Here is a 27233-nt window from a genome sequence, read left to right on the forward strand (position 1 = left end):
ATGTATACATGTTACTTGATATTTAAAGAGTAAAATTACTGTTTATGCTTATGTTGAGAACTGACTTCTTGCTAAGATCTTAGTGTCTTACATTTTGTGAAAAATTTATAAAACTATTTGGAAGAAGATTCCTTGAAAGAAGATTCCTTGAAAGCAGTTTAAAGGGAATTAGTTATAAACCTCTTATAATTATTAAAGAGAGTCTACATCCAAAAGACTTTTTTTTTCATTTTTAATTTCTTTAAATGCTAAGTGGAGAGGGCGTAGGTTATAATTCTAACACCTGCATGTTGAAAGCAATTTAGTTAGCTTTTATCTATGGACAAAGCAAATCATGCTTAACTGAAGGTGAAGAGAAACCAAAGATGGCTTTATTTTGCACTCTTTTACATGGGGACAAAAAGCTGGTGGTGTTTAAATGTGTAGCAGCTAGATGCTGGCCAGGGGTAGGTAAGGAAAGTCTGTGGTGCTGAAATACTTCTACACCTTTTGAAGATTCCAGTGAGTACATAATACAAAAAAGTTGGTGTCCGTGCTTCAGAGATCTTTGTTTGCAGCTCAGAATATTGGCTTAAATTACCAGTTCGGCTGCATGTGCCAGGCTCTGGGCTGGAGTGACTGTGGCTGGAGACACCCGTCTCTCTTGACTCTTGTTCAAAGGGGGGATTCTGTCAGAACCAGCAGCTGGGGTAAATATCTTCAAACAGACCTAGCATAAATTGGTAGGGTTTGTCTGGCCATTCTTACTTTTCTAGGAAATTCGATTTGTGTAAACTTCTATTTAATTGCTTTAATAGGCTATTATTTCAGGGAATGAGTTTGTGTACTGCCTGAAAAACAGAAGAGCTGAGATAGAAATGGCTTCTGTCTTGGGGATTAGTGTCTGCTACTTGTGTCATTTGTGCGTGAATAAGTTTGTGCAACTCTGATTTTGCACAATAAAAATATTAGTATGGTTTTTAAGGCATTAACCACCAGTTAATATATTAAAATTTTTGGAACAGCTTTAAGTTGGGAATTTTCCAGGGCTTGGCAGACGTTAAATACAGAGTTGTAACTGCCTGGTTTGGTTGGAGATCAGTTCTCTTGATCTTCTGTCATACAGCCCTCTCTTTCATTCATTTTTTGCTTTCTGAGATCTTGGAAATGCATGAAAAGAAACAGCTACAGTTGTGGTCTGAAATAAGAGGTATTTTGTGTATGTTTACAAAAGAACATGTTTGGCATAGTCCAACATTTTGCTGTGAAGACATAGCTTAGATGACTGCCTTTTGCGCCTGCCTTTCACTGTTGTGTATTAACAATGTAATTAACGATGTCCATTGCTGGCTGATTGAGCAGGAGTGCAACGAAATAAAGCGTGTGCTTGGAGAGGGAGTAGATGATTCAGTGCATTCTGGATAGTACATTTCTAGCTTGTGCCACTGTGTTATGGAGTAATCTCTAAAGTCCGCGTATCTCCTCTGTTTTTCAAGGGTGTTTTTTTTAAGTTTGTAAGCCTTTCCTTTGCTACCACCTTGTAGTGCCTGTGCTGGACCTCCCAACAAGTTCAGATGGTTTTCTGATTTTCTCATGTGGATTATTAGTGTTAGAGTGGAATTAGACTGGAATAGTTAGTTGTTATCAATTGAAAATAACAGCTTCCTGCAATAATGGAACATCAGCATCAAGTATAATTGATCATTCCAGTTTTTAATGGACTATTTGATTTACAGGTTTAACTAGACTAATTTATATAACAGTTATTCTCACTTTCTTAGTTTACTATTTCTGATGGGTATATTCCCAGGGTAGTGCAGGTGCCTGTGTTTTTTCTTTTCCACTTTTCCCTGTCGGATCGGATTATGTTTCCAAGTTCTTCTCTTCTCCTGTCTCTTTATTTCATTTTCCTTTTAACTGCAGCAACCAAAACTGTGCATTACTGTGTATTTATTAGCACAAGTAAACATGTTTTTTTTGCTACAGATATTTTTAGGAAGTTCATTCTCTGATCTTGTCTACTTTGCAACTGTGTTTTATTTTGCCTGGAAGCTCTTTTCTCGGGTTTGCTTTCAGAGGCGTATGATTCTAATTCAGGCCGATGCTTTCTGTGTCACATGGAAAAGCAATGTTATACAAACACCGTTCCATGAAGGATCACTTCTCCCCTATTTCCCATTCTTTGTGCCTTTTATGCAACTCTATTATGCACAGATGGTCAAGAGTGATTCTATTCATGTGGCCACCATCTGCTAGCTATTATTGTTGTTTATTCTTTTGTGAACACCTATCTTCTAAAATACTAAAACATATAAGCAAACAATTAGCTTGCCTTACATTTTTATGACTTACGAAGTACATTTGATAAGAAGGTGCATTGAATATGAGATCTATTTTTAAAATGTACTAGTAATTTATTATATCTTTGTGTGTAGAAGTAGTATAACATGAAACAGTGTTTATAAAATGATCATAAAGAGTTTGTGGTAGCATTACAGTGCTTGATTTGTTTTCATGTTTAAAATCCAGCTAGTGAACCTCCTTTTCTAAAGGTGAAATGCATTACTTTCCAAAAAATGGAAACTAGATATTCAATTATGGACAGTATATGGAAAAAAAATGGTACAGAAGACAATGTTGTATAAGAAGAGTATCTCAAAAAAAACATGACAGAAATAATGGCTTTAGTATCTTCTCTGTGATGACAGTACCTTGGTATGTGCGTAAGGTAGCAGGGAACTTGTCATATCAAATCCAGGGAATACTGACTCAGAACAATGTATTTAGGAAGCAGTAGTAAAAGATAGACTATTTGCATATACAAAGCTTGGATATGTTTAGACAACTTCCAAGGTGTACAGCGAGGATATTCCTTAAGCAGCTGAGGTAGTGTGTTTCTTGTATTACGTGACCAACATGATTAAAATTTATTCTCTTAACCTGTTAAGGAAGAATGAAAGGAAATGAGAATGAAGTTCGGTTACAAGTGTGTATTAGACAGCTGGACCACAAGATAAACCAAATGATACCTGCATGCTTTGACACTTGTGTGCAGGATGCGTACCAATGCCCTTTGATTGACTGGAAAGCACTTCAGAGGTATTTAAACCACTCTAGTAACAACGCTAGATACATTACATCATGTTCAAAAAAATACATAAGGTATGACTATATAGACAAGGGTTTTCATTTCTGTGTATTTAGCATAGGCAGTTCTTTTTGTTTAAAACAAAAGCCCAGTTTCTCTTTGTATCTGTCTAACTCCGACTCCTTCTTCCTGTGGAAGTGAGGAAAATGTTGAATGTCAAATGCTAGTCTGAACTAGTTCCATGATCATGCACTGTCTGGGAGTCAAGTTTGTTACACTTTGTCTGAATCTGTATTCAATTAGTCAAAAGTAGGGAAGCATCCTGCTTTTGCACACTTAGGCTTAACTTGCAAATTTACATAATGCTGCAGCTCCTGTTGATGTTGCTTAGGATTTTTATAAGCTGTATTGTAGTACTCTCAGTAGAAAATATGTTGGTGGGATAATTATGTTATTTTTGTACATTTTTGGGAGGACTTGATTGAAGAAAAGATCAAAGCTTCATTTAAAAAAATTCAATTGGAATCAAATGGTAAATAGAATCATTATTTACAGCCTGTTCTGTTAAACTCCCCAAATTATGACATATTTATGAGGAGACATCACAGTTCAAATAAGAGGAGAGCATGGGGTTTACAAGCATGTTTGATTATTGCAGCTACCTTTTCCTTTTTTTTTTCCTCACCTGTCTCTTGTACCTGTCATTGCAACTTTTTCCTTTTGTGAGTGCACACGTACTTTCTGTCTTATCTCTCCGATTTAGTCATGGTGGACCAATGAGGGACAGTCTATGTGTGGATGTTAAACTTCAAACAAAGTATCAGCATGTTTTTACAATATTGTTGAAATAACAGCGCTGATTGAAAGCAAAGATACAGATGCCTAACATTTAAATAATACAACAATATACTTACATATATATCTTTTGGTCCTGTTCAGTTGTGGGTTTTCACAATGGTCCTTTTAAGAAATTTAAGAAAAAAAATCTTTTAGCTCTGATATTACATTCTGCAGTAATTTTTATCCTCCTCTTGTTGAAGTGCATCCGTCCTTTATCAATTTTTGCTTGTCTTTTTTTTTTTCCACTTGGTTTGATTTCTGGTTTGCTTTAATGCGATTGCTACATAATCTGTTTCATTCCTACAGAGGCTGGGTGCATAGTCAGTAAATGCCTTGATCTTCTGCATTTTTTTCTTGATACTAAAAAGGCTGTCTGTTTATGTGACCAAATAAACAGTTCATTCCTGTCTTCTTGGATAAAACCGAGGCGTTCTCCCAGGGCGGTTGAGATCCAATATTTGATAAGCCAAGCATAGCCTGAAGGAAGAGATGATGTCCATCTTGTCTAGAATGCAACTATTTGTCCATGTATTTTAATGTCATGAAATCAGAAGTCCTTTTGAAGACAATGCATTTGTACATATTATGTCAAGTTAATTCTTACGTAACATGGCTTTGGGCCTAAATGAAACATTTAAATCATCTATCTCTTAATCAGGTCAATATCATGTATATATCTTAAAATATTTCTGCTAGATTGTTCTATATTCTGGATAGCCTTATACTGTTTTTCTGTATTGTAGATGCTGTGTGCTTTCCAAAAACGCATCATTTTCCATTAAATTTTTTGTTAATAAAGCAGGTGTAAATAAAATAGGATTAAAAAGCACAACTTTTGCAGCTCTATTAATATTTGCTTTTTTAAAAAGTCTGGAAACTGCATTGTTTTAGCACTGATCATACTTCTGTAAATTTTAGTCTGATGTGAGCCTGAAGTTGTAAGATTAGTTTAAAGGCAGCGTGTGTTGTTTGTATTTTATAATCACTTACAATTTTAAAGAGAGAACTTTATCCATAGTTATATATTGCACATATTAATTATTTTTATAATTAATACATAATAATATATTAAACAATATATACATACCACATATGTACCCAACCAGTTTAATGTGTGGTGGTGTAACATTACCCACACACAAGAGGGCACACTAAGCCCTCTGGAATAGAATTATGGAAAACCTTTTCAGTTAGGGTAAATTAATATCTGCAAAGAAAATTATAAAAGCATACCTTGAATGTGGCACTATGTATAATTTTTAACAAATGTTTTGTATGAATATTTTATGTATGTGCCAGAAAGCTTAACTAATCTTAGCTGAAACCCCTTTTGGTTTACTTCAGTGAATATTGTGAAGTTTTGCAACTTAAGATGAGCATTGTTGTTTAAGCTGCCTTAAAGAAAAGTAGAAAGAAATCTAACTCACATCATCATTTCTTTCTTCACCATAATGTGTTATAGTAGAAAAAATATAAATACAAGAGTTCCCATAGTGAAGTGAAGTGAAGTTCCAGGATTCAAATACAAACATTTAATGATCTGAAAAGTTTTTAAACGTTGTTGTTAACTTTTGGTAAAGTTCTTCCCTGTTCACATCACAGGTTTTATTTTGTATTCTCTCTCTGAAACAAGCACAATGCTTCTCTGCTTCCATCTTTAAAATTTATGTATGGAATGAATTTTTTTTGAAGATACGTTAGTGTCACTTGAAGAGTTTTTTGTCCTTGGACTCATGGTAATTTATTACTGAAGTAACGGTTTTTTTAAGGACCATTTTTCCCTCAGTATTTTCTGTACTAGTGTTAGCTTTGTAGTTCTATTTTAGAGTTTTTTAGAGTCATTGGAGGGAGTAAGTTATTAGACTTCATTATGCATTTGGGCTTATGTTCATCTCTCCCCTTTTCCCATCCCTCCCTTCCTAAGAAAACATTTAGTGGTCCAACCTCCGTTAAAAGCACTGGATATGATCTCTGCATATCTGTATACCATCTGAAAATCTGTCATATAGTTTGCAGAAGTCTTAAGATGCCTTTAAAAAGATTCTTAAGGAATTTTCTTTCAAAAAACAATGCAAACACTATTGTTCAGGAATATAAATCATACTGTTTAGGCATCTTCATTGTTACAGACAGTTAACATTTTTAAGTAGCCACCCTGAATACTGTGCAGAAGATCACCCTAATACTACAGCAATGAAATACATACTAAAGCTAAATTCTATGTGGAAAATAAACCAGCAACTTCAGAAACAGTGATGTAGTCTGACTACTTCTAAACATATCTTGCAGATCTCTGGTTAACTTGACCTTGGAGCAGAAGAGTAATATTTTATTTGTTATTTCAGCTACATTCTAGACTTCTGTTGAAAACGTAAAGAACACTGTTTCCTGGGAGTACATTTTGGTATACTCCTTCTTAAAATTATGTATTTCTGTTCTTTATTTGCTCCTTACCTTTTCATTTAGTGTTTCAGTTCAACAACGAGTGCAGCTCTGTGGAATATAAAGATGACCATTTTTTTGTATTTTTAAAAAAGTTAGCTCTATTTGATGCAGTATAATATGGAATGTAGCTGTGTTTGCAAGACAGCTTAATATCTTTTTGCTTGTCTTTTCTCTGTGCCTCTCTAAAAAAAGTCTGGCTGCATCTTCCGTACACACCCTTTAGGTACCGGGACATAGCAGGTAATCTTCCCTAGCCACCTCATCCCAAGGCTGACGAGACCCAGTGCCGTCAGCCTCTCCTCCTACATTTGTCTGCTTCAGTCCTCTGGCCATGTTAGCGGCTCTCTGCTAGGCTTGTCCTGTCAATGAAATGGCAGTTTTTCAATAGCCTTACTATAAAGTTAGTTTCTTTCCAGTCAGTTAAGTTAAGCTAAGTGCATTGTTAGACAATCAGCTTATGAATATTTAGTGGAAAAAAAAACATGCAGTAGAGGCTTGTAAAAAGTTAAAGTTGTTAAAATAATCTGATTGTTTTCTCTTACTAAACAATTGAGCCATTAGGGAAACAATGATAGAAGTTTTGCTTTGCATTTGGAAGGTCTTTTAAGTCCTATATTAACTTTTTTCAATTTAATTTTTAATTTTCTTTTATTTGTTTGTAATTTAAAGACCCTCCAAACAAAACTCTCAAGACCATCTTCAGCGTTCACCAGTGATATAATTTTTAAATCTGAGAACATTTTAAATTTCTGTCAGCATACTTAAATCTGATTGAGTCTGTCCTGGATTTTGCTCAAGTTTTGTTAAATTTGGATATGGCCTTATGCTGGTTTAACTCTATCCCAATCTGGACTGCCTCCTGAAGGGTGATCATACTCTGTCACGAGCTGTGTGTTCTCGCCCCTTCCCTTGAGTTGTCCTCTGCACTTGTGCAGCTTTATAGGAAGGGATGCTGTGCAGAAATTTGAGGAAGAAAGACATATATTTCCTGTTGTGGCATCTCAGGCTAAGATTGGCTTCGTTTTGTGTGAATACATAGCCTCACGTGTTTTACGGTTGCATTAGCTGAGGGATTGGATGGGGTCAATCTGGAGCGTTTCCAAGCACTTTGGAGTTCAGGATATGTGTTTTTTAAAAATAAATTGAAATCATTACCTTGAAATGCAATAGCAGTAAGTACAAAGTATTACAGAAGAAGAAATTCAGTGTGCAAATAAAAAATGGGGAAAAGTTCAGAGAATTGTTTTGTGGTTATAGTGATAGTAGCTCATGTTTAATAGAGCAAACACTGAGATTTAAAGCCTGAGGTTACAAAGAAACACCACTGGTAGCTTTAGCAATACAATTATTTATTGTCTTTCTTGCTGGGGCTCTGCTGCCCCTGTGGATCTGTTGAATGATCAGGCTATGTAAATGGTCTTAATTTATTACAGGCAAAATGAACTGTTTTGTTGCAGAGCACAGTTTAAACTTGATTTTTAAAATCTGCCTATTCTGAATTGGTGTCTTGAGTGATTGGAAAGATGGAAGAGTGACCTCTGCGTGGGGGTGGGTCTTAGCCAGGGTGAGAAGCAAATTGTAACCAGGGTGATGAAATTAACCAACCACGGATATCACCATACTCCTTGGATAGCCCTATCCAACTGGACATCAAGTCTGGAGGCATGGAGTATACAAATTAGAAAAACATGAGCAAACACATTGGGGTGTAGATGCAATGGTTTTGAGTTTAAAAACCTCAGTAGTGTGAGTAGGGATGACAGGAATAGTTAAATCCATAGTAGCTAAGTGTCCAATCTGTCTTAAAAATAACCCCCTGACCCAAAAAAAGAAACCACCTTTAGGATTAACGAAACAAGGAAACTCTCCTGGAGATTACTGGCAAATTGATTATTCTGAGTTACCCAGACAAAATGGATATAGATACTTGTTAGTGTTGATTGATACATTTTCTGGATGGCCAGAAGCTTTCCGTTGCCACACCAAAAAAGCTAGAGAAGTAGTTAAAATATTGCTGAAGGAAATAATACCAAGATTTGGGGTGCCAATGGGAACGTCCTCTGATAGAGGACCACATTTTGTGGCAGATGTAGTTCAACAAGTTAGTAAAATTTTGGGTATAAAATGGGGCCTACATACCCCCTGGAGACCACAGTCAAGTGGGAAAATTGAGAGGATGAATCAAACACTAAAGGGGCAAATAAGTAAGATCTGTCCAGAAGTATCTTTAAAATGGCCGCAGGTCTCACCATTAGCTCTCTTGAGAATTAGAATTCAACCGATCCGAAGTTGGTGTAAGCCCATATGAAATTTTGTATGGCAAACCTTACCAAATTCCTCTCATCCCAGGGGATATGAAGGTAGCAGGGGAAACAGGTTTAAAACTGTATTTGGTTTCTTTAGGAAAAGCTCTTGGAGCTTTCCAGAGATATATTGTGTTGACTAGATCTTTTGCCTTGGATATACCTATATATCAGTATCAGCCAGGTGATCTCGTGTTCATAAAGACCTGGAACTCTGAACCACTGCAGGAGGAGTGGAAAGGACCCTTCCAGGTACTGTTAACCTACACTGCAATCAAAGTATAAGGAGTGGAACCATGGATACACGGCACTCAGTGAAGAAATCACCATCATGGAAAATTGTCAATAGAGACCCAGAGATGGCTAAATTGACTTTAAAATATGTATAAGTTTTTCTGTAAATGGGTGTTTGTTTTGGTGCGGAAACTTCTTGATAGGAAAAGAGGAGATAAGAGCAGAGGATCAAAAAAAGGGTGATTATTTTTATAAAATGACATTGCAGGTTAGGATGGCCTTAGGTATGCTCTTGCTAAAAGAGCATGGAGTCTGTGGATATCTGAAGGATAAAATAGATCCTTGCTGCATACATATCCTGAATGTTAGTCAGGATGTTGAACATGATTTGAGTCTGTTCGGATATGTACAAAAAGACGCTCACAAAATTCAACAAGGTATGGAGGAAAACTAGATTGAAAAGGTATTTAATGGACTGGGATGGAATCTCAGCTCTTGGGTAAGATCTATAATAAGCATGGTGTTGCTCTTGCTGGTCATGGTTCTGATAATCCTCCTTGTCTATTCTTGTCTAAAGAAGGTTCTCGCAAAAGAGATGGCAATGAATAAAAAGGTCACTCTTGCACCGGCAATTGGAAAATATGGTCCAGAGAATTTTGATAGGGAAATCCCTATCGCGTAGAGGTTAACAGGCATTAATATTATAGGGTAACTAGAGGTAGGATATTGAGTAGTAGTTTGTACTGAAAGTATTGAGAAAAAAAATCTCAAAAATTTCAAAGGCGGGAAGTGTAACTAGGGTGATGAAATTAACCAGCCATGGGTGTCACCATACTCCTTGGATAGCCCCATCCAACTGGACATCAAGTCTGGAGACATGGAATATACAGATTAGTGTATTCTTTGATCTGTATTTTAGTCATTAGTTAGTCATTAATGTGAATGAAACAATAGACAATGTGTTTCTGTCAGAACCCCTCTTTTAAGGCTCAAAGCCTAATTTTTAGATCCCAAACCCTCGCTTTTAGGGTCCAAACCTCTGTTTTAAGGATTAAAGCCTCATTTTTTAGGTAGGAATGATTCAGGGAATAAATGGTTGGGTGTTACTAATGTAATCTAGTGTAGCTCAACTCATGCTGGGGCCCGGAGCCAAAACTTAGCCAGGATCATGAGGTAGCCTTAACAGGAACAGCCAGCACAATGACTAAACCTTGTTGCTTTGGGGGAGTCAGAAAGGCCTCAAGATAAGAAGCACCTAAACAAAGTTACGATGACATTTGACCTTAAGAAAAGCAGATGTACAGAACCATAAAGATAAGGACCTGCAGAGCAAACACTAAACCAGTACAGACCATCCCTCAAGGACAGTACATACGTAATCTCAGAACTGAGTTTGCGTGAAAGCAAGGGTTAACTAGTGGACACAGTGAGGAAGAGTATATCCTTCATTCAGAGACCCCTGACGACCACCCGGAACACCAACAGGCATGCGCAAATGACATTGCATATGATGAACATGTATATCTTTTATCGGAAAACTAATGAATATGTATACGGAGCATGCACTTAACTGGCACAATTAGATCTGACGGGACGCATGTTAGGAGGAGCATTCCCCTGTGCATCCATCACCATAAATAAAGAATGCCTGCCTTTTAACACTACATTGGTGTTACGAGGTTTATTCCCAACTTCTGTGACAAAATGAGTGCTTCCACAGTATAACTAGGTCATCGTTATTAAAAACTTTTGGAAACATAGACTTAGTGAACCTTAGAGGTGAAAAAAAATATTTACAGTAAAGAATATTTAACTAAATATTATGAAAAAATGGATCATACTAACTAGTGAAATAGAACAATTCCCTTCTGCAGAGGTATTTAAAAACAATAGAGGAGTGTTTCGCATGCTTCTATCTCATCTCAAGGGAAAGAGCTAGATTATTCCACTGCGGACTCTTCCATACAATATAATTAATCTGTCAGGTATAGGAGGTATGTATGCAATAGTGGAGGCACAAAAAATAGAGCAAACAAACAAATGTATTTTGAGAATATTTTAAATAAATCTAGAGTTTGGATGACATGGATAAGAAAGGCCAAATGTCATCAGAAATGACACAGTTGGAAAATGAAAATACATTTTGTTCTGAATGAACGGTAACATGCCAAAATTCTAGTTCACACATACAGGGCACATTTTAAATAGCTCCCTCCGTGTATTTGAAAATTGTTGCTTTTAATGAGTATTGGGTGTGTATTTCGAGCAGTTCAAGTATTTAGAGTCAGGTTATGAACTTTCTAAATATTTTAAATGAAGTACACTAGACAAGAGTGCACAGTTCATTCGGGCAAATATGAACAGGAGTGGGACAAGAGCTGAGAGTCCCATGCCTTATCAATACTGTGGGACCCTGGAGAGTGATATAGCAGGAGCGTTCTACTAATACCTAGCATTGTTTTGTACAGCTAAAAGTTTCCACAGAGGTCAGTCTCTAGTCTTTATTTTTCTTAAAAAAAAAAAAAAAGGTATGAAAGAACATTGTTTAATGTCTTATTGGTTGCCCATAGGGCTGAGAATGCTGTGGTAGTAAGTGTCTGTTAACCAGGTACTCCTTTCCAAATGCATTGTGATAGCTTCTAATAAAATGATCAAACCATTCCTCAAAAATACTTGATTTTTGACTTTCAGAAATTTCTAATCAGATACATTTTATTGAAGTTTTAATGTTTAGAAGTGTCAGCAACTGATAAAGCTAACGGGGATATAGGAAATAACTCATTACTGTTATAAAGCGAGTATTATATGTGGCTGTTTCTTTACAGGGCTGTAGTGCTAGGTGGAATGGCAATGAAAGATTTTTTGTTGGACTTTTTTCTTTTAAATTACAACTTGGATCCAGTCTTAATAAATGTTTTTATCCATCTTGTCTTATTTTGCTATTTTTATACTATTTTGTATTGTTGCAGGGATTTCGGCTTCTGCTTTTCAGGAGGTAGAAGAAAATGTCAGGTTCTGTTAACAAGCCTTGCTAATGAATTATTATATACTTCTCAGCAAGGGGCTTTGTCTCTGCAGTTCCACCCACATACTCCCAGTGAGTTTTTGAAATTCTATGTGAGTTTTTCCTTATCACAGTGATAAGGAAGTCATGGCAATAAATAATACAGAGTTCCTGCCTCCAGAGGATGGTAGTATATAGTGGAGATACAAAATCAAGGAGAGAGCTTATGTAATAAATGATCAAAGCAATACACTAACAGCAGCTTATTTACAATTTGTCTTAAATGTGATGTTTTTGTATATGCTGTGCATGGACTATTGCTGCTGGCAGAAAGATGCTGAATTCTGTGTTAGCAAAATTTTTGTGGATGAGTTCCTCACAAAGTTAAGAACTGTCTAGTGCAAGAATGTTAGTGGACAATCTTTTTTACAGCAGAATTAACAATTAACAGCATGTGCACCATCTCTGGTGGTTATTTAGAGTTTAAAGGTTGGACTTCCAGGACCTTTTACTGCTTTTTAACATTTACTTTTGACCATTTATTTATATTCTAGAAATAGATATATCTAAGTTACTTGTATTGAAATTACACAGATGACCAAAAAATAGTTTTAAGCTAACCTCTAAAATTGAATTTTTGGAAATAGTTTCTTTTCTTTTGTTTGATAGTATGTTTCTGATATTTCTTAATCTGTAGTACTATGCAGTACTACGAAACTGCCTAAAACAAACATGCTATTGTGCATGACCGTGATGAACTAGAGAACAGAGAAAGGAAGTAATTTTGTTTTAATTTATGTTAACAGTGGATATTTGGCACGTTATTTAGTGAGCTGTAACTCTTTGGAGGCTCCAGGCATAGACCAGATAGTATAGAAATTACATTTTTTAAAAAATCATGCTTTTTGTTTGGTTTTTTCCTCCTCTGAATTCAGGGTATGTATGTTTGCAGTTGGATATTGAAAAAGTAGTGGTGAAGCTGTTAGCAAATATGTTTGGTTTAGCTGGAAGCAGGTGCATTATGAAGTACCAGAACTTCAGTTAACATCATATAGACATAATTTCACACTGAGGATGTATATGCCAAGATGGACAAATAAGTTCATAGACATATATTTAATTGGACTTCTTCAGTGTTCTTTTAAATATAATTTTCCATCTATTGTTGCAGATTATACCATCTGAAGTCGTTATATTTAGAAACTCCACAGATGATTAGTGGAGTTTGCTGTACCTTCATCATGTAATTCCTACTTTGAAAAAGCTAAAACCAGTGAAATTATTACAAAATTAACATTTAAATTAAAAGCATGCATGATTAACCTGTCTTAAAACTGTGGTGTGTTAAATGCAGTTTCTTTCCTGCTTCAGGGAGCTCTAAATAGGACTATCTAAAATTACTTGAGACACCACCTCATTTCACAGGATGCAACTTCCAGCGTGAGGCTTTAGTGGTGAAGTAAAGTTATCATTTGCAACAGAAGCATGCTTTGCACAGAAAACAGAGCTTTTTGCTAATTCAATGTAAATATGAAATTATCAAAATATAGTACAAAAATACAAAGATATTCAAATGAGTGTGTCCCCAGCACCATCAGGATAGAATAGCATTATCAGCTTCTTTGTTCACAGTTCTAATGTTCTGTAGACTTCTTAAAAATATTCAATTAAAAAATTCATCAGAGGTTCAGAAACCAAGACACCTGAAAACAGGCATTTAAGTTCACTTACTAGTGCTTGGAGATAGGGTACCTGCAATTTTTGACCACTGAGATGTCTTAAAGTTGAGGTGATTTGAGATAGTATTAAACAAACAGTGTTACATTTGAATTAAAATTCAGTGTTAGAGTGTATGCAGGAATAGTTGTTACTTGTCTACAAGTGTGTTCCTCTTGTCTGTTGCTGTGTTTGTAAACATGATCAGATGTGTTATCTCCACTAAACAGAAGTGTTGATCTGAAAATTTCAAGTGGAGAAAATGAATGTCCGCTCTACATGTTTTTTAGCCTCATTGGCCTTTGTTTTGAATTCTCTCGTGAATCTCATTGTTTTAATGTTTTGGTATTAATAGTTTTGAAGAGGATTTATATTTGTAATTTTTTAATAATGCTTCAATTAAATGTGTTGTGTTTTTTTTCTTTTTTTGGACTCACTTGTATGGCACTATGTGTCACTTTTAATCTGCCCTGTTAATTAACGTTAAATAAATCTGACAGTCTTCTAAATACAAAGTGTGGTTCTGTAGGTATTGAACTGCAGCTTTACTATTTATTTTAAGGTGTTCAGAGGTGCTTCTTACCCATGATAGCTGAGAATTTAATGTAAGTTACTGTAATTAATGTAATACTTGTGAGGTAAGAAATTGGTCACATCTTCCAAAAGGAAAGCAGAAAAACAGGGATATAAACACTTTTTATTAGTACAGCATGAATATTTATTGTATCATACTCATATTATATAAAAATGTATCAGTATTGTATTATACCTGATATTCAAATTAGAAAATCTAAGTATTTGTGCAAAACAGGGATTCCTGAATGCCAGTTGAGTGTTGTGTTTTTTCCCCACCAAGTTGCTTTATTTCTTTTCTCTCCGCCAATGCTTAGCTAACCTGTGAGAAGTTGTAAGGGTTTGGTAGTCAGAAACAAAGCCAGATAACAGCCAGTTCAGTCCAGAGCATTACACACAGACATTGTAGATGCATTGCTTGTGTCATAGCATTCAGATCCTTTGGTGGCTAAACAAGGACATGATTGTAACGGCCACCTACTATTTGTAGACATTGCTCATTCACCAGGCTGAGGTTTCTGAATCTTCCCTCAGCTTTTCTTATGGGTCTTCCTAAATGCTTCAGTTCCACTTATGTACTAGTTCTGGACTTCCTTGATTTAGAGTAGAGAGCAATCGCTATGATATTAGGGCCCAATATGCATTACAGGGAACTTAATTCTTCATCTTCCTCTTGGGTTTTTTTGGGTTGTTTTTTTTTTTTTTTTTTTTTTTTTTTAAAAAAAAGTCAAACTGGCAAAACACAGATGAACATTGGATATATATCTGTATGATAAGCAGTTTTTGGAAAGCCACACTGAAATCACTGGGACTCTGCAGGAGCTCATGAATCTGTTTTTGGATTCTGGTACAAGGTTGAATTCTGAAAGTACACAGATGTACACATCAGTTAAGGCAGTGCAAGATGCAAGTGTTTTCTTGCAAATATATGAAGTTTGTAACACTCAAAATAGTAAACTGTAATGATGAACAAGATGATGATTAAATATGGAGAAAGTTTATGAAAACTCTCAGAGAACAGAGAACTCTACTGGAAGCAGTTCGAAAGATACAATGAGTGTCTCTTGCAGGCAATCTTCAAATTATTCTGAATTGATTGGGATATTTTAGTGAAAGAAGGACTTCTGAAGTGATGTTGGTGCCCTGGTATGTTTGCGAAAGTGCAGGGGGATTGATGATAAAAGTGAAAGATTTTCCTCAGCTTGTCTTCGAAGACATCCCTGTAAGAGCTGTTTCTGACTGGTAGAAAGTCATAAGGCAGGGAAATATTTGCTATGTTTTGTGTGCTTTGTGTGAACTAGTTCAGGCAACAGTATAGATAATTTCTTGGCCTGAGTCTTTTCCTGATACTAGCTTGACAGCATGCCCTGGATTCCTACAAAAGAAATAGCAAGTCTTGGGGGAGTCTGGGTTCTCCTCTGTGCTGACTTAGAGAGCTCCACTGAAACTGACTTTGGACTCTGACGCCTCTGATGAGGCTGTGAAACTTTGAAACAATGTCACAAGGGAGTATCTGTTCGCTTAATGTGCTTAAAAACAGGCTCGGCTGCCTGTCATGAAAGCGTCACGGAACTGGCAGGGAGAGAACGGCAGGCCTTGAAGAGTTGCTTCTTCCTCTGATTTCCATTTCTAGTCTAGAAAGTAGGCAAAAAGGACTTCAGTGAGCTAGAAGTGCATAACTTTAGCTCAATGGTCATAGCAAAACTGAGGATGCGTGACAGTTAAACTTCTGTGAGGAGCTTCTGCCTGTTATTGCAACAAATGCTGATGCATTTTAATATTTTCTTGCTTTTATAGGTATTTGCATATTTTCCAGTGAGAATCCCTTTTGTTTTCTGTAAGATGCTATTATCCCAAGTGTTAATGGGTTTCCAGCTATTACGATGTAATCGTATATACCATAAGTATTTAGCTATAAATTTGAAAAATCTTCTTAAGCAATCTCAGTGGAATACTTGGAATGCACTCATAGTAAATTGGCTCATTTTCTTGTAATTTATTAGAAGTGCTGGTATGAGAGTAGTTGTAATGTGAGAAGTATATTAATCGGTGGAGGTGCATTGTATATATGAAATTATAACTTTAAAACTTTAAGACAGATGAGGTGATCTAATCTTAGCTTTGTTACTTAGAATCACTGTAGAAAAAGACCTCTATTTTTTGAGGTAATGCATTTGAAATAAATACAGCAACCTTAAAAACAAGCAGTGCAGTAAGAAATTAAATTAGATGTTGCATAACCGTGTATCTTTTCTAAAGGATTATTGTGGGTGAAGAGAGTTAACAGGAAGCCTATAGTAAAGTTTGTTTCTTTCAGTTTATAAAAGCTGTCTAGAAATATTTTCACTTGAGATCTTCTCTGAAAAATAAAACCAGTGCTTCTTGACAGCAAATCCTGAAGCAGCTAGCTTGGTGCCATTCTGTGGAGACACAGTCACTCTTTGGATGTACTAGTTTTAATTAAGACAACTGGACTTTAAATAACTTCTAGGTTTAGTGCATTTCAGAAATGATTGTGAAATTATCATCTGATTTTATATTTTTTTCTTTATAGAATGTGAGAAGTGGAAGAACTGCAATTGATTTCAACACTGTAATATTAATCAAAATCATTTTTGGCACTGGGAGGCTGAATAGCCTTGCTTTTTATGGAGATACCATATGTAAGAAGTGTCTAACTCTTTGTAAAACTTTTGCCCAATAGACCAGAACATGGAGACACAGCTGGACCCCATGAAGGATGACTTGCCCTTAATGGCCAACACTAACTACATGCTTGTAAAGCACTATGTATTGGACTTGGATGTGGATTTTAAAAGTAAAGTTATTGAAGGCATCATAGTTTTATTCTTTGAGACTGGGAGCCAGTACAGGAAAACCAGCTGCCTTGACAAAGAGAGCTGCCAGTCACAGGTTGATGAAACCTGTAAAATGAGGACATCTGAACCCTGCCATATTCCTGTGACCAATGTGAGAGCCTGTTCATCTAAAACGGCTGTCTGTGGTAAAGGTGAAGAAGATACTTCTGATAAAAATGGTAACCATAGCAACAAGGAACAGGCTTCTGGGATTTCTAGTTCACAGGACTGCTGTGACATAGAGAATCACGGGAACAAGGATTTTCTGCTGGTATTGGACTGCTGTGATTTATCTGTGCTAAAGGTTGAGGAGATAGACGTTGCTGCTGTGTCAGGCATTGAAAAATTCACAAGGTCTGCCAAGATAACTGATGTTTCAAAGGAGTTGGAAAATCTCAGGAATCAGATTGTACATGAACTTGTGGCTTTACCTGCAGATCGCTGGAAGGAACAGCTATACTATTTCACTCGCTGTAGCCAGGCTCCTGGCTGTGGAGAGCTTCTGTTTACTACTGGCACTTGGAGCTTGGAGATAAGGAAATCACGAATTCAGACTCCAGCAGACTTTCCTCATGCAATAAGAATATGGTACAAAACCAAACCAGAGGGAAGATCTGTTACGTGGACTACAGACCAGAGTGGCAGGTATGGAACTATTAGCTGAAAGCTTTTCACAGCAAAATTTTAAACATAGGTGCAAGAATGTAAAATCGTGTAATGCTGAGCAACTGTGAAGATGATGAGCATTCCCTTCCCTTGTTTTCATTTCAGCTTTGGTTTTAATTCTGTTGCTGTCCTGCAGGAGAACAAACTCTGCTCAAGAAACCACGAAGGACTTGCAGACCTCAGGCCAGTCTAAGTGATTGTGTCTTTGCTCACTCTGATTGGGAGTAAATAATTGTATATCAGAATAAGTGTGTGCAGGGAGTAGGGAATTATCACTCAGGGGAAGGGAAGGTATGCATGACAGGTTATTTTTACTTTAATACTTTGTGTTCTTTTTCCTTCCTGGTTTACACAACTGACCACACAGCATAAAGATTGGTATACATAATATTTAATAGAATTGCTTCACGAGTAGTCTTTCATCAATACTGTAATAAGTTTAGAGATGCAGTCTTTTCCTGTTTAGACTCTCATAATCAACTTTTAAAATCTCCTTCATCTGTTAGGTAAAGTACATTGATGTTAGCAAATGTTAGAAACCAAAACTGCAGGAAGAATTGGCATTTTATCTAGCGTTTGTGAAAGTACACAGTGGTGCTTTACAGAAATCTTCAAGATAAGCTCTTTATAGGAGGGAAACTACAGTCCACTCTTGACTTCTACAACTGTAATTGTTTTACTGTTATGTTCAAAGCTGGATTTTAATGGCTGTTAGTTTTTTGTGATACCTAAAAAACAGGAACAAAGCTGGAAGATGGGGAAGAAATTTGGTCTAACTGAATATTTGCTTTTCATTCCAAACTAGAGGTATATGGTTACCTTCATTTCAGTTATGCTAATAGAAATTAAGAGTCTTCTCACTGGCATCCACATGAGGGAGGAAAACAAGGTCTTTTAATTGTACATTTGTTAGTCAGGTAATTCTACTGCTAAACCATGAGCAGCATCAAGTCCAGGAATGTCTCCGTCATGTTCATTACTTGTTCCCCTTCCTCCTCCCTTTCTCTCTCCCCAAGGAGTTATTTTTAGTATGAGTTTAGGACAATTAACTCAATATAGTATCTTTAGTTATGAAAATTCTGAATTTTGACTGGCAGGCAAATTGAGTGTTAGGGCAATTGCCTATGATCACACAATATGTCCATGTCTACCTGCCCCTGATGAAAGTCTCTGAGACTAATGTTAACAACACTCGGTATAGAACTCCTCTGTGCGTTGTCTGTGTGTTTTGAGCGTTTGAAGGTTTATTTTAAGCATCTATGTCACTAAGGTCTTTCAGTTTTGATTCTTCCCTTTCATGGCAAAGCATTATTCTTTAGAGACATTTCATGGCAGTTGTACACGAACACACGGAATTTTATTAATCCATAATGTAGTAAGAAAAGATGGCTTGATGTGGGTCATGCAGTCTGATGGTAGCAAATAGTCTCAAGCAGGTTTATTTTCAGTCTTTTGTAGGGTATTCCAGAAACTAATGTCCGTCAGAAAATAAATTTTCGTATTACAGTCATTAGAATCTTTCTTGCTACATTTTAAAAGTTAAATTCTGTATGTGATGAACCACAAATACAGTCTTAAAGCTAATTGTACAAAACACTGTCATACTCCTTTCCTTTCTAAAAATAAGGTCCATTTATAATGTATGGGGGAAGTACTATTATATTATATTCTCATAGGGGAATTCTTCAAATTGTTCCTAATTGTGTGTATGATGTTTTTTTAGACAGATGTCAAATCCTTTCCCAGAGGAGTCTATATTCTATGGTTCTAACCCCAAAGAAAAGTGAAGCAAATAACAAAGTACAAGCATTATGTGGCCACTTCCAATATGTTTCCTGTAATTTAATGCTACTACAATGTTTTGAGATTTAACTTACGCACTGTTCTATAAAGAATTCAATTTTATTTGTTTTAACCAATGATGTATTATAATACACACACAAAAGAATTGGTTAAAACAAAGCTTTCTGGGATGAGTTCAGGCAAGTTGAGATACGTGTGTGCAAACCTGATGTTAGCAGGGCAGGGCTCTCTTCTGTTTTCAGTAGAGGAACAGAACACATGGAATTTCAGCATTTCCCTGTTTGGGCTTTTGATACTAGAAAATACATTACGGATTAAGAAGGAAGGCTTTCTTTAGCATTAGACTGTGTCTTTTGCAATAACATGCTTTTTGGGGCCTTTATGTAGAAGTACTAAAAAGGGGGCAAAATAGAAGAATAGAATAGAATATATCTCTGAGTATATGCAGGTATGCACATATATATACATGTATGTCATAAATAGACACACTCCTTTATCTCTCCAAAAGCAATAGTTACAAGGACTATGACAGTTCTTAAAATTGGTAGGCAACTTTTAACAGTGATCAGTAACATAATTATTAAAATAGAAAAAAAAGTTGATTTTGATGTTTGTAATATACTTATCATGAACAAAGAATAGTTCTGTTTCAAAGCTTTTCAGTTGTTTGCTGGCACAATACAGCACTGGGGTTTCAAACTAAGAATGTAATGTTGCAGTTTTAAAATCATACTTAAAATTATACTTTTCTTTGAAGTATTCTTACTAATATTAAGTATTATAAAATTATTTAAAGTAAAACTTACTTTAGACACTGTAATAACTGCTTTGTGGAGGGAATAATATGCATAAAACATCTTTCACTGCTGAGAAACTTTTTGCCAGCCCATCAAGGTGTTTAAGCAGTTTTGCCTAACTCAGGAGTATGTGGCAGTGTAGAGTCAGCACAGCTGCCAGCGTATTTTGAATTAAATGCTTTCTCATGGTCATTGTTAAGAATCCTTATTCATTTAAATATCCTGGGATCCCACCTCTTTATTGTTTAAGAATAGGATTAAAAACATTTGGGTTAAAATTAAAGAGGTAATTTTCCTAGCAGACAGACTTGTGAATTTATCCCTAATGGGAGATTCCTGCCACCTTTTTCTGCCCTACTTATTGTCATTTCTACTTAAACTAGTCTTCTACTCTACTTCTACTAGTCTTAAACTAGTTCGTGGTTCTGTTGATATTAATAAGTGACTGGAATGGAACTCATTTCCTCATTGTGGGGTTAGGAATGAAAGAGTATCTTTGATATGAAAGGCATCAGTGAAAGACATTCCATGACACTGAAACCTTTCAGTACTCGGTCCTAATCCTGTAAGCTACCTGTGCATTATTTACCTTGGCATACATGAATAGGTACGTGAATTGGTCAGGCACGTGCATTTATTTTTTCAGGTTGGGGCCTACATATCAGATATACAAGAAAGGAGAAATTCTAGGAAGTAAAAGGGATGGGTTGAATTACTCCAAGTGTATGATTTTCATGAGAATGCTATGGAAAAAAAGTATATTTTTAGAGGCAATTAAAGGATGATTGAGCAGTGTTGGGGAAATGCTATAGAAAGAGTTAACCTGATGCTAATTTTCCGAAGTGGGAAATATGGGAAAACGTTAAATGATCTCCTTAAAAAATGGTTATGATATCTTGATATTTGTTTGACCAATTTAAATGCCTTACCTTTTAAAAATATTTTGTACCTGTCTGCTTGCTGATCTTGATGATATCTTATTAATGGATTAAAAAATCAATGCATTTTTAAAGAATTCAGGAAAAGATTTTGCCTTTATGAAAGTTATGAAGGTGAATACAGTGATTCAGGGAATAAATAGTTAAACATTACTAATGCAATCTAGTGTAGCTCAACAGTCATTGGGGCCCGGAGCCAAAATTTAGCCAGGATAATGAGGTAGACTTGGGCTGTAAGATAACAGGAACAGCCTGCATGATGACTGAAACTTGTTGCTTTGCGGGAGTCAGAGGGGCTTCAGGACAAGAAATGCCTTAACAAAGTTGTAAGGACACTGCAGAACTACCGAACTCCTGTCTGGGAACCACCCCGTGATCCCTGAGGTTCCACTCAGAAGCACCCAGGACAAACACACAACAGTCCCACGACTGCCACTGTTGTAAGGGGCCTCAGGCAAGAATGCACTCAAGGACATAATCTTCGCAAGCCTGATGGGGAACGTCCTGGTGGGACGCAAACAACTGGCAGCAGGCAGCAATCGAAACCAACACCAAAGGAACTAAGGGCATCTCCATTTAGATAAGAGTCAGAACACCAGTTGAGACCAACACACCTTGCAATACACTGTGACAAGATTACTTGATGGGCCAACTCATGACCATATGTGGAAGAAGGGACTTAAAACGCATGGGTAATTAAGATGCAAGTATTATAATTAGTTCCAGGAAATCTAATGCATATGTAAATAACTGAGCAATATAAGCTTTGTCCATCATGACTTGCGGTGTGCAAGTTAGGAGGAGCAATCCCCCTTCGCCCTGCAATAAACATATCTGCTTTATAACTCTCTGTGACTTACGGAGTTGGTTTCTGTGCCTCAACAGCAAGCATAAATGTACAGTTTGGTAGAAGTGCTAATGCTAGCATATGTTCTGTAAGTAATGCTTCTTTTCAGATGGAGCATTCAGCTGTATCACAGACATCACTGAACTGCATGGTTCGTCATTTGTTACAAATAATCTTGCATTTCTGTAATGTGCAGCTGAAGCATTTAAGCTAGGTAGGGACTGGGAGAATATCCAAAGAGGTGGTACCTAGTGTAGCAATAAAACAGACTTTGGCTTCCAGTTTAAATAATTTGATGTTACTGAGTCTGCTGAAACAGCAAAGAACTAACAGAAAACTTCTGCTGAATGTATCGTGATCTGTGCACCTGCATCAAGAGTCTGTGTCAGGCTGGATCTCAGTGGCATGGAGACTGGCACAACTCATAATTTTTTTGTCTGCAGATAAAAAAAGAGAAAATTTACTTTTTCTGAAACTAGTTCTTTCAAGCCTGCCTCTCCTTAAGGCACATATGTTTTGAAATGCAAATCATGTTTGAAGAGAGTAGTTGCAATTGTTCAGTGCATTGTGATAAGAGCTATTAATGAATTTGGGTACTTCTGAAGATAAGCTCTTCAAGAATCATACTCTTTGGCACTGTAGTCAGTCAGACTGTATTATGTTGTATGTTGCATACAGTAAGGACTAAACTGTATAAAAGTATGCATAGCAACATTGAAATGTTTCATTTTTTACTATTGTAACATTAGTTCATAGTTGATAGTCCCTTTTGAAAGAGACTGACATTTTCATAAATGTCTAAAATTAAGATTTTTATAAATATTCAGGATAGTGGAAACATGCTAAATATGTTTCTTGAATATTTAGCTAAAGCTTGAAGCTGGAAGTGAATTAGTGAGCAGTGATCTCTAATTTCCAGCAGATTACACATAGAAGTCCATGTTTATGAACTTTCTGTATATGGAAATATAACCTAGAAAAAACATTTTGTGTAGTTGTGAGCACCATGTTTCTAGTGTCAGTCACAACAATGATATTTACTAAAAATCAAGAAGTGGAGTTTAATACATTTTAGTATATGTAATTTTTTTAAGTTTCAGAACAGTTTGCAAGAATTATGAAATTGTTTTGTTTTATCTAGAGACTGCTGGAGAAGCAAAATGTCACCATTTCACATGTGGAAGGATCGTCTTCCAAACATAAGTCTTCAAAGCTTTGGTTTAGAATTGTTTAAGCCAGTCATCTTTTATGTCCTGCAGAGGTCAAATGACCATCTAAAGGCTGCAAAATTGTTCTTTGTGTCCTAGCGATTGGTACTTAAGAGCGAAGAATTGCATTTGACTACAGTGAGCTAGCAGTGTGCAGTGGATATTGTCTGGGCATTGGCTACAAGCTATTCCCTAATCATACTCACATACCTGGGCATTTTAGGCCATACTTAGAACATGTTTGCAGTAGGCCTGCAAAAGAAAGAGTAATTGTACTGATTCCCAGGCTGGATCACGTGGTTTCTCCGTACTTAGTCTGAAGTCTTTCTGATTACCTGCGAAGTTCAGTATAATGCTTTGTGTTTGTATTTTCTGTCTCCAAAGTGTCAATCACAGAGCTATTTTGTACTTATGAGAAGAGGGAAGGAAGGAGAGCTAAAAAGGAATGAGGGAGAAGCCTACCAAAATACACTTGCTGAAAGAGACACTCTTGACCTCTCTGAACCTGGATGCTGGTTCCCTCCACCACTGGTATGGTGACATAGGTGTGTGTACAGCTGGGTGATAAGGAATATTAGGGAGCTACACTAACTGAAAATAATCAGGGCAAAGGGGAATGCCTTATAGGAGTTGATTGGAATATGCTACTAAAGTTAGTTTGGAAGTTGGAGTTATCTGTTTCACTGGTGATACAGGTTCATGCCAGTGCAACCCTGTATCTATAGCCTTTATGGGCTCTAAGGCATCCACTGATTTTTCATAACGTATTTGATATTTTCAAAGCAAATTTTTTTCCAGCACAGAAATTGGAAAAATGAATAATTTTCACAGTTTCAAACTGCAAATTAGAAAATGTGTCATGAAAATAGATGTTTATTTTTCAGTGGCATGAGTTAGCGTGATTCTGTGCTATTGGGTGCTGGTAATGCAGGAAGGGAATAAAGAGCTTGTTTTCCTTCATGGGCAAGGCTTGAGAGAATAAAATGCTCCAGAATCCAGGCAAGTCACAGCCTAAATCCTAAAAGGCTACCATCAGCTGTGGGTAATTCTCTCCTGTTATTTTGTGTAATTTCGTTCCTAGTGATGAATATTTATAATTGAGTAACTAATGAAGCAGTCTGACGTTTGTTGATTACTCATGTCTGATGCAGTGATTTCTAAGGAAGAACAAATGGGTATCAGGAATAGAATGGAGAAGTAAAATAAACAACAACAAAAAGTAGGCAGGCCTTGAGTAGAAAGTGAACTGATTTGATATTTCTGGAAATGTGGATGGCAATGAACAAATATCTCTAAAAAAATCTAAAATAGCTCTTCTGATTGTCCTAACTAAAAAGGAAGATGATGAGAAACAAGGGGGGTTTTAGTGAACTTAATACTTCTTCATAGTTATAGCAAGTTTCATGGCCTGTCAGGACAAATGATACTCAGATGTAGGTGGAGTAAGTGGATGCCTACAGCACAGGACAAAGGAAGGAATTGCTGGGCATTCACAGAGGCACTGCATACTGGAGCACGGGGGACAAGGCTGATGATACTCCTTCACGAAGAAGGAATACAAAAGGCAAATTTCTTCACTAAAATGTGCCAATGAGAGGATCATACTAGATCAGAGGAGGCTGAGAATGAAATAGTACCAAGAAAATATCATTATCCATATAAACAATAAAAGTGTAAGTGTTTTAATTGTCAAATTTAAAAGGGAGGTGAAAACACAGAAGATTAAAGATCCAGTGATGTGGGGAATGATGAGTCAAACCAGCAGTTGTGTGGTTGTGAATTGGCTGGCCAAGAAACCAAAGCAACCTTTGATTTCAGAATAGAGCTGAGAAAGTCCAGCTGTATCACAGGTCATATCTATAGGAAAACTGTTGTCTGTTTTTAAAGACAGAGGCTTACAAGAGGTTGGATTTTTTTTTGTTCACTGATGTGGAAACCGAACAATTAGGAAATCTCCTGTTTTCTCTGCCAACAGTTATTTCCAATCTTTACTACCATTTAAACAGGAGCTATGGCTATGAAATTACATTTTGTTTAAACACAGTCAGGTGGTACTTCCTAAGGTGTTACAGAATTAGTATTAAAGGATGTACAGGGAGTGGAATACCTAAGCGATGGGTCAGATGTGTGATTTCAAGTTTAGGAAACTTTCTCATAATGACACTGAAGAAGCTGTTAAGTGTATTGCATTTGCCAAAAATAGAGGTCAAAGCAAGTGAAAAAATCCTTACTGTTAGAGGCAAAGTGGGAGCACAGTAAGTATTAAGTTGATTTACTTTAGATGAAAAAAGTATGTCCTGTCTTAACCTTATTATCCTTGCTTCCCAGTGATGACTGTACCAAAAGATAAAACTTTTGAACAGGAGACTGTGCATGTACTATGTCTAGAAGAATCAGGATTGGTATACCTGATGTGGTCCACAAGTAAGTGGGCAAAAGTCCAAAAAATTTACAGTGAAGTATCGGTTTAGAAATGTAGCTATCCAGCTGTTGGAAAACCAGCATCAGAGTAACAGAGGTTACTGGACAAGTCAGCAGAATCACTCATCTCATAATCACATTTAGTACTTTTAAATTGAGGATTGTTTGAAGAGGCATGCCTAAAGAGTACATGCTCTGTTGGAATCTGTTGGCAATCACTGGCACCTTGCAGATATGCGAATTGATAAGGCAGAAGTTGGGACTGATTTAGGTGCCAGGAAATCCTGCCACTTTGTGGAAATTACACTGTAATTTAGAGTAAGAAACAGCTGCAAACAGCGATGGTTTTACAGGGACTGGCCTTGTAGTTGCAGGAGGTTGCCACTGTACATCTTTGCATGCAGACAACCCTTGAAGAAATAGGGAATGTATTTTTTCAAATACAGAACAGGGATAGAGTTGATGAGCTGCGCGTTTTCCTTCAGAAAGCCTGAAACAGGCACTAACCAAAGCAGGCTGACATGGCTGAGCCTTAGGACATAATTCAGGTGTTTGATGGCCAGTAGCTCAAAGAGGACCTGCAGATTCCTGTTTGGAGAACAGACTATCAACTGAACACTTATTAGCTTTAAGGTAGCAGTTTAATTTGTTATTATAATTTATATGCTTACATGGGAGAGGGAGATCTGCCAAGAGCTGGTTTGAACTGGTTTTGTTATGTTATGAAAATGTATGGAATACTGATGAGTTAGGATTGCATGAATCAAATTTTCCTCAGAACCCTTGGCTCTGGGAGATTAGTGAACAACAGACAGTCCTGAGTCTCCTCTTGGAGTAAAACCAAACAATACCAAAACTAGTGCTTGATTTCTCCAATAGCCTGGGTTGTTGATTACTGGGAATTACTAGTCATAAAGTTGGTCAGGTGAATGACCAGAGACGTGTTTTGTGGGTGCTTGTTTTTCCAATGTAACAAGTAATTAGACGAATAGTTTGAGTTCTGTGTTTATCTTACTTCTGCTGTATTCAATTTCCTTATTGCTTCCAACCTATTGTGGCAAAGATTATGGCTGGCATAAACAACATATTACATAAGTAGATTATTTGAATGTTATGAGGCTATTAAAAGTGAAAGATGAGAGATCGAGAGGATAGATAGTGGGAAAAAGGAAATTAACTGGGAGGTTTCTTGCTAGCAGTGGTAGGGATAAATTAGAATCGAGGCAAATTTTGTATCAATTGACCAAAGAAGTCTAAAATCAGTTATTTGTCATTGCTGTTCTTTGATGTACCTTGGTTAGCTAGTAATTTTTCTTTTTCTGGATCAGGTGAAAAATATAATCAATATCAGGGTAAGAGTTGTGTTTCTGGTACTCTTATGTGCTGTAATTGTGCTGCCTGACCCGAACACAGAAAACTGTCAGCTACAGTGGGTGTCCTGAAGTAATGCTGGACTGTTACCAATGTTTTATAAAGAAATTACTACTGTAAATGAAGTATAAAAAAATTAGTG

The 27233-nt window shown here is 36.5% G+C and overlaps 1 protein-coding gene across 18 annotated transcripts in view; it reads left to right on the forward strand.

Annotated features, from left to right (window-relative positions):
* AOPEP (aminopeptidase O (putative)) overlaps window positions 1-27233 on the forward strand; it is a 199598-nt gene that overhangs the window by 2734 nt on the left and 169631 nt on the right. For 13 of the 18 annotated variants that reach the window (XR_010370734.1, XR_010370735.1, XR_010370736.1 and 10 more), the window contains exon 2: window positions 16737-17685. The exons of 1 other annotated variant lie outside the window; for it this stretch is intronic. Coding sequence is in view for 12 of the 17 variants with exons in the window: in XM_064439347.1 (XP_064295417.1) it covers window positions 16895-17685 (791 nt within the window). In the remaining 5 variants the exon portion in view is untranslated. Of the gene's footprint in view, window positions 1-16736; window positions 17686-17902; window positions 21937-23683; window positions 23845-27233 lie in introns of those variants that run through there. 4 more of the 18 variants (XM_064439350.1, XM_064439359.1, XM_064439348.1 and 1 more) reach the window with 4 other exon arrangements.

Source organism: Phalacrocorax carbo, chromosome Z, assembly GCF_963921805.1.
Source record: "Phalacrocorax carbo chromosome Z, bPhaCar2.1, whole genome shotgun sequence".
In the NCBI taxonomy this organism is placed as follows: Eukaryota; Metazoa; Chordata; class Aves; order Suliformes; family Phalacrocoracidae; genus Phalacrocorax; species Phalacrocorax carbo.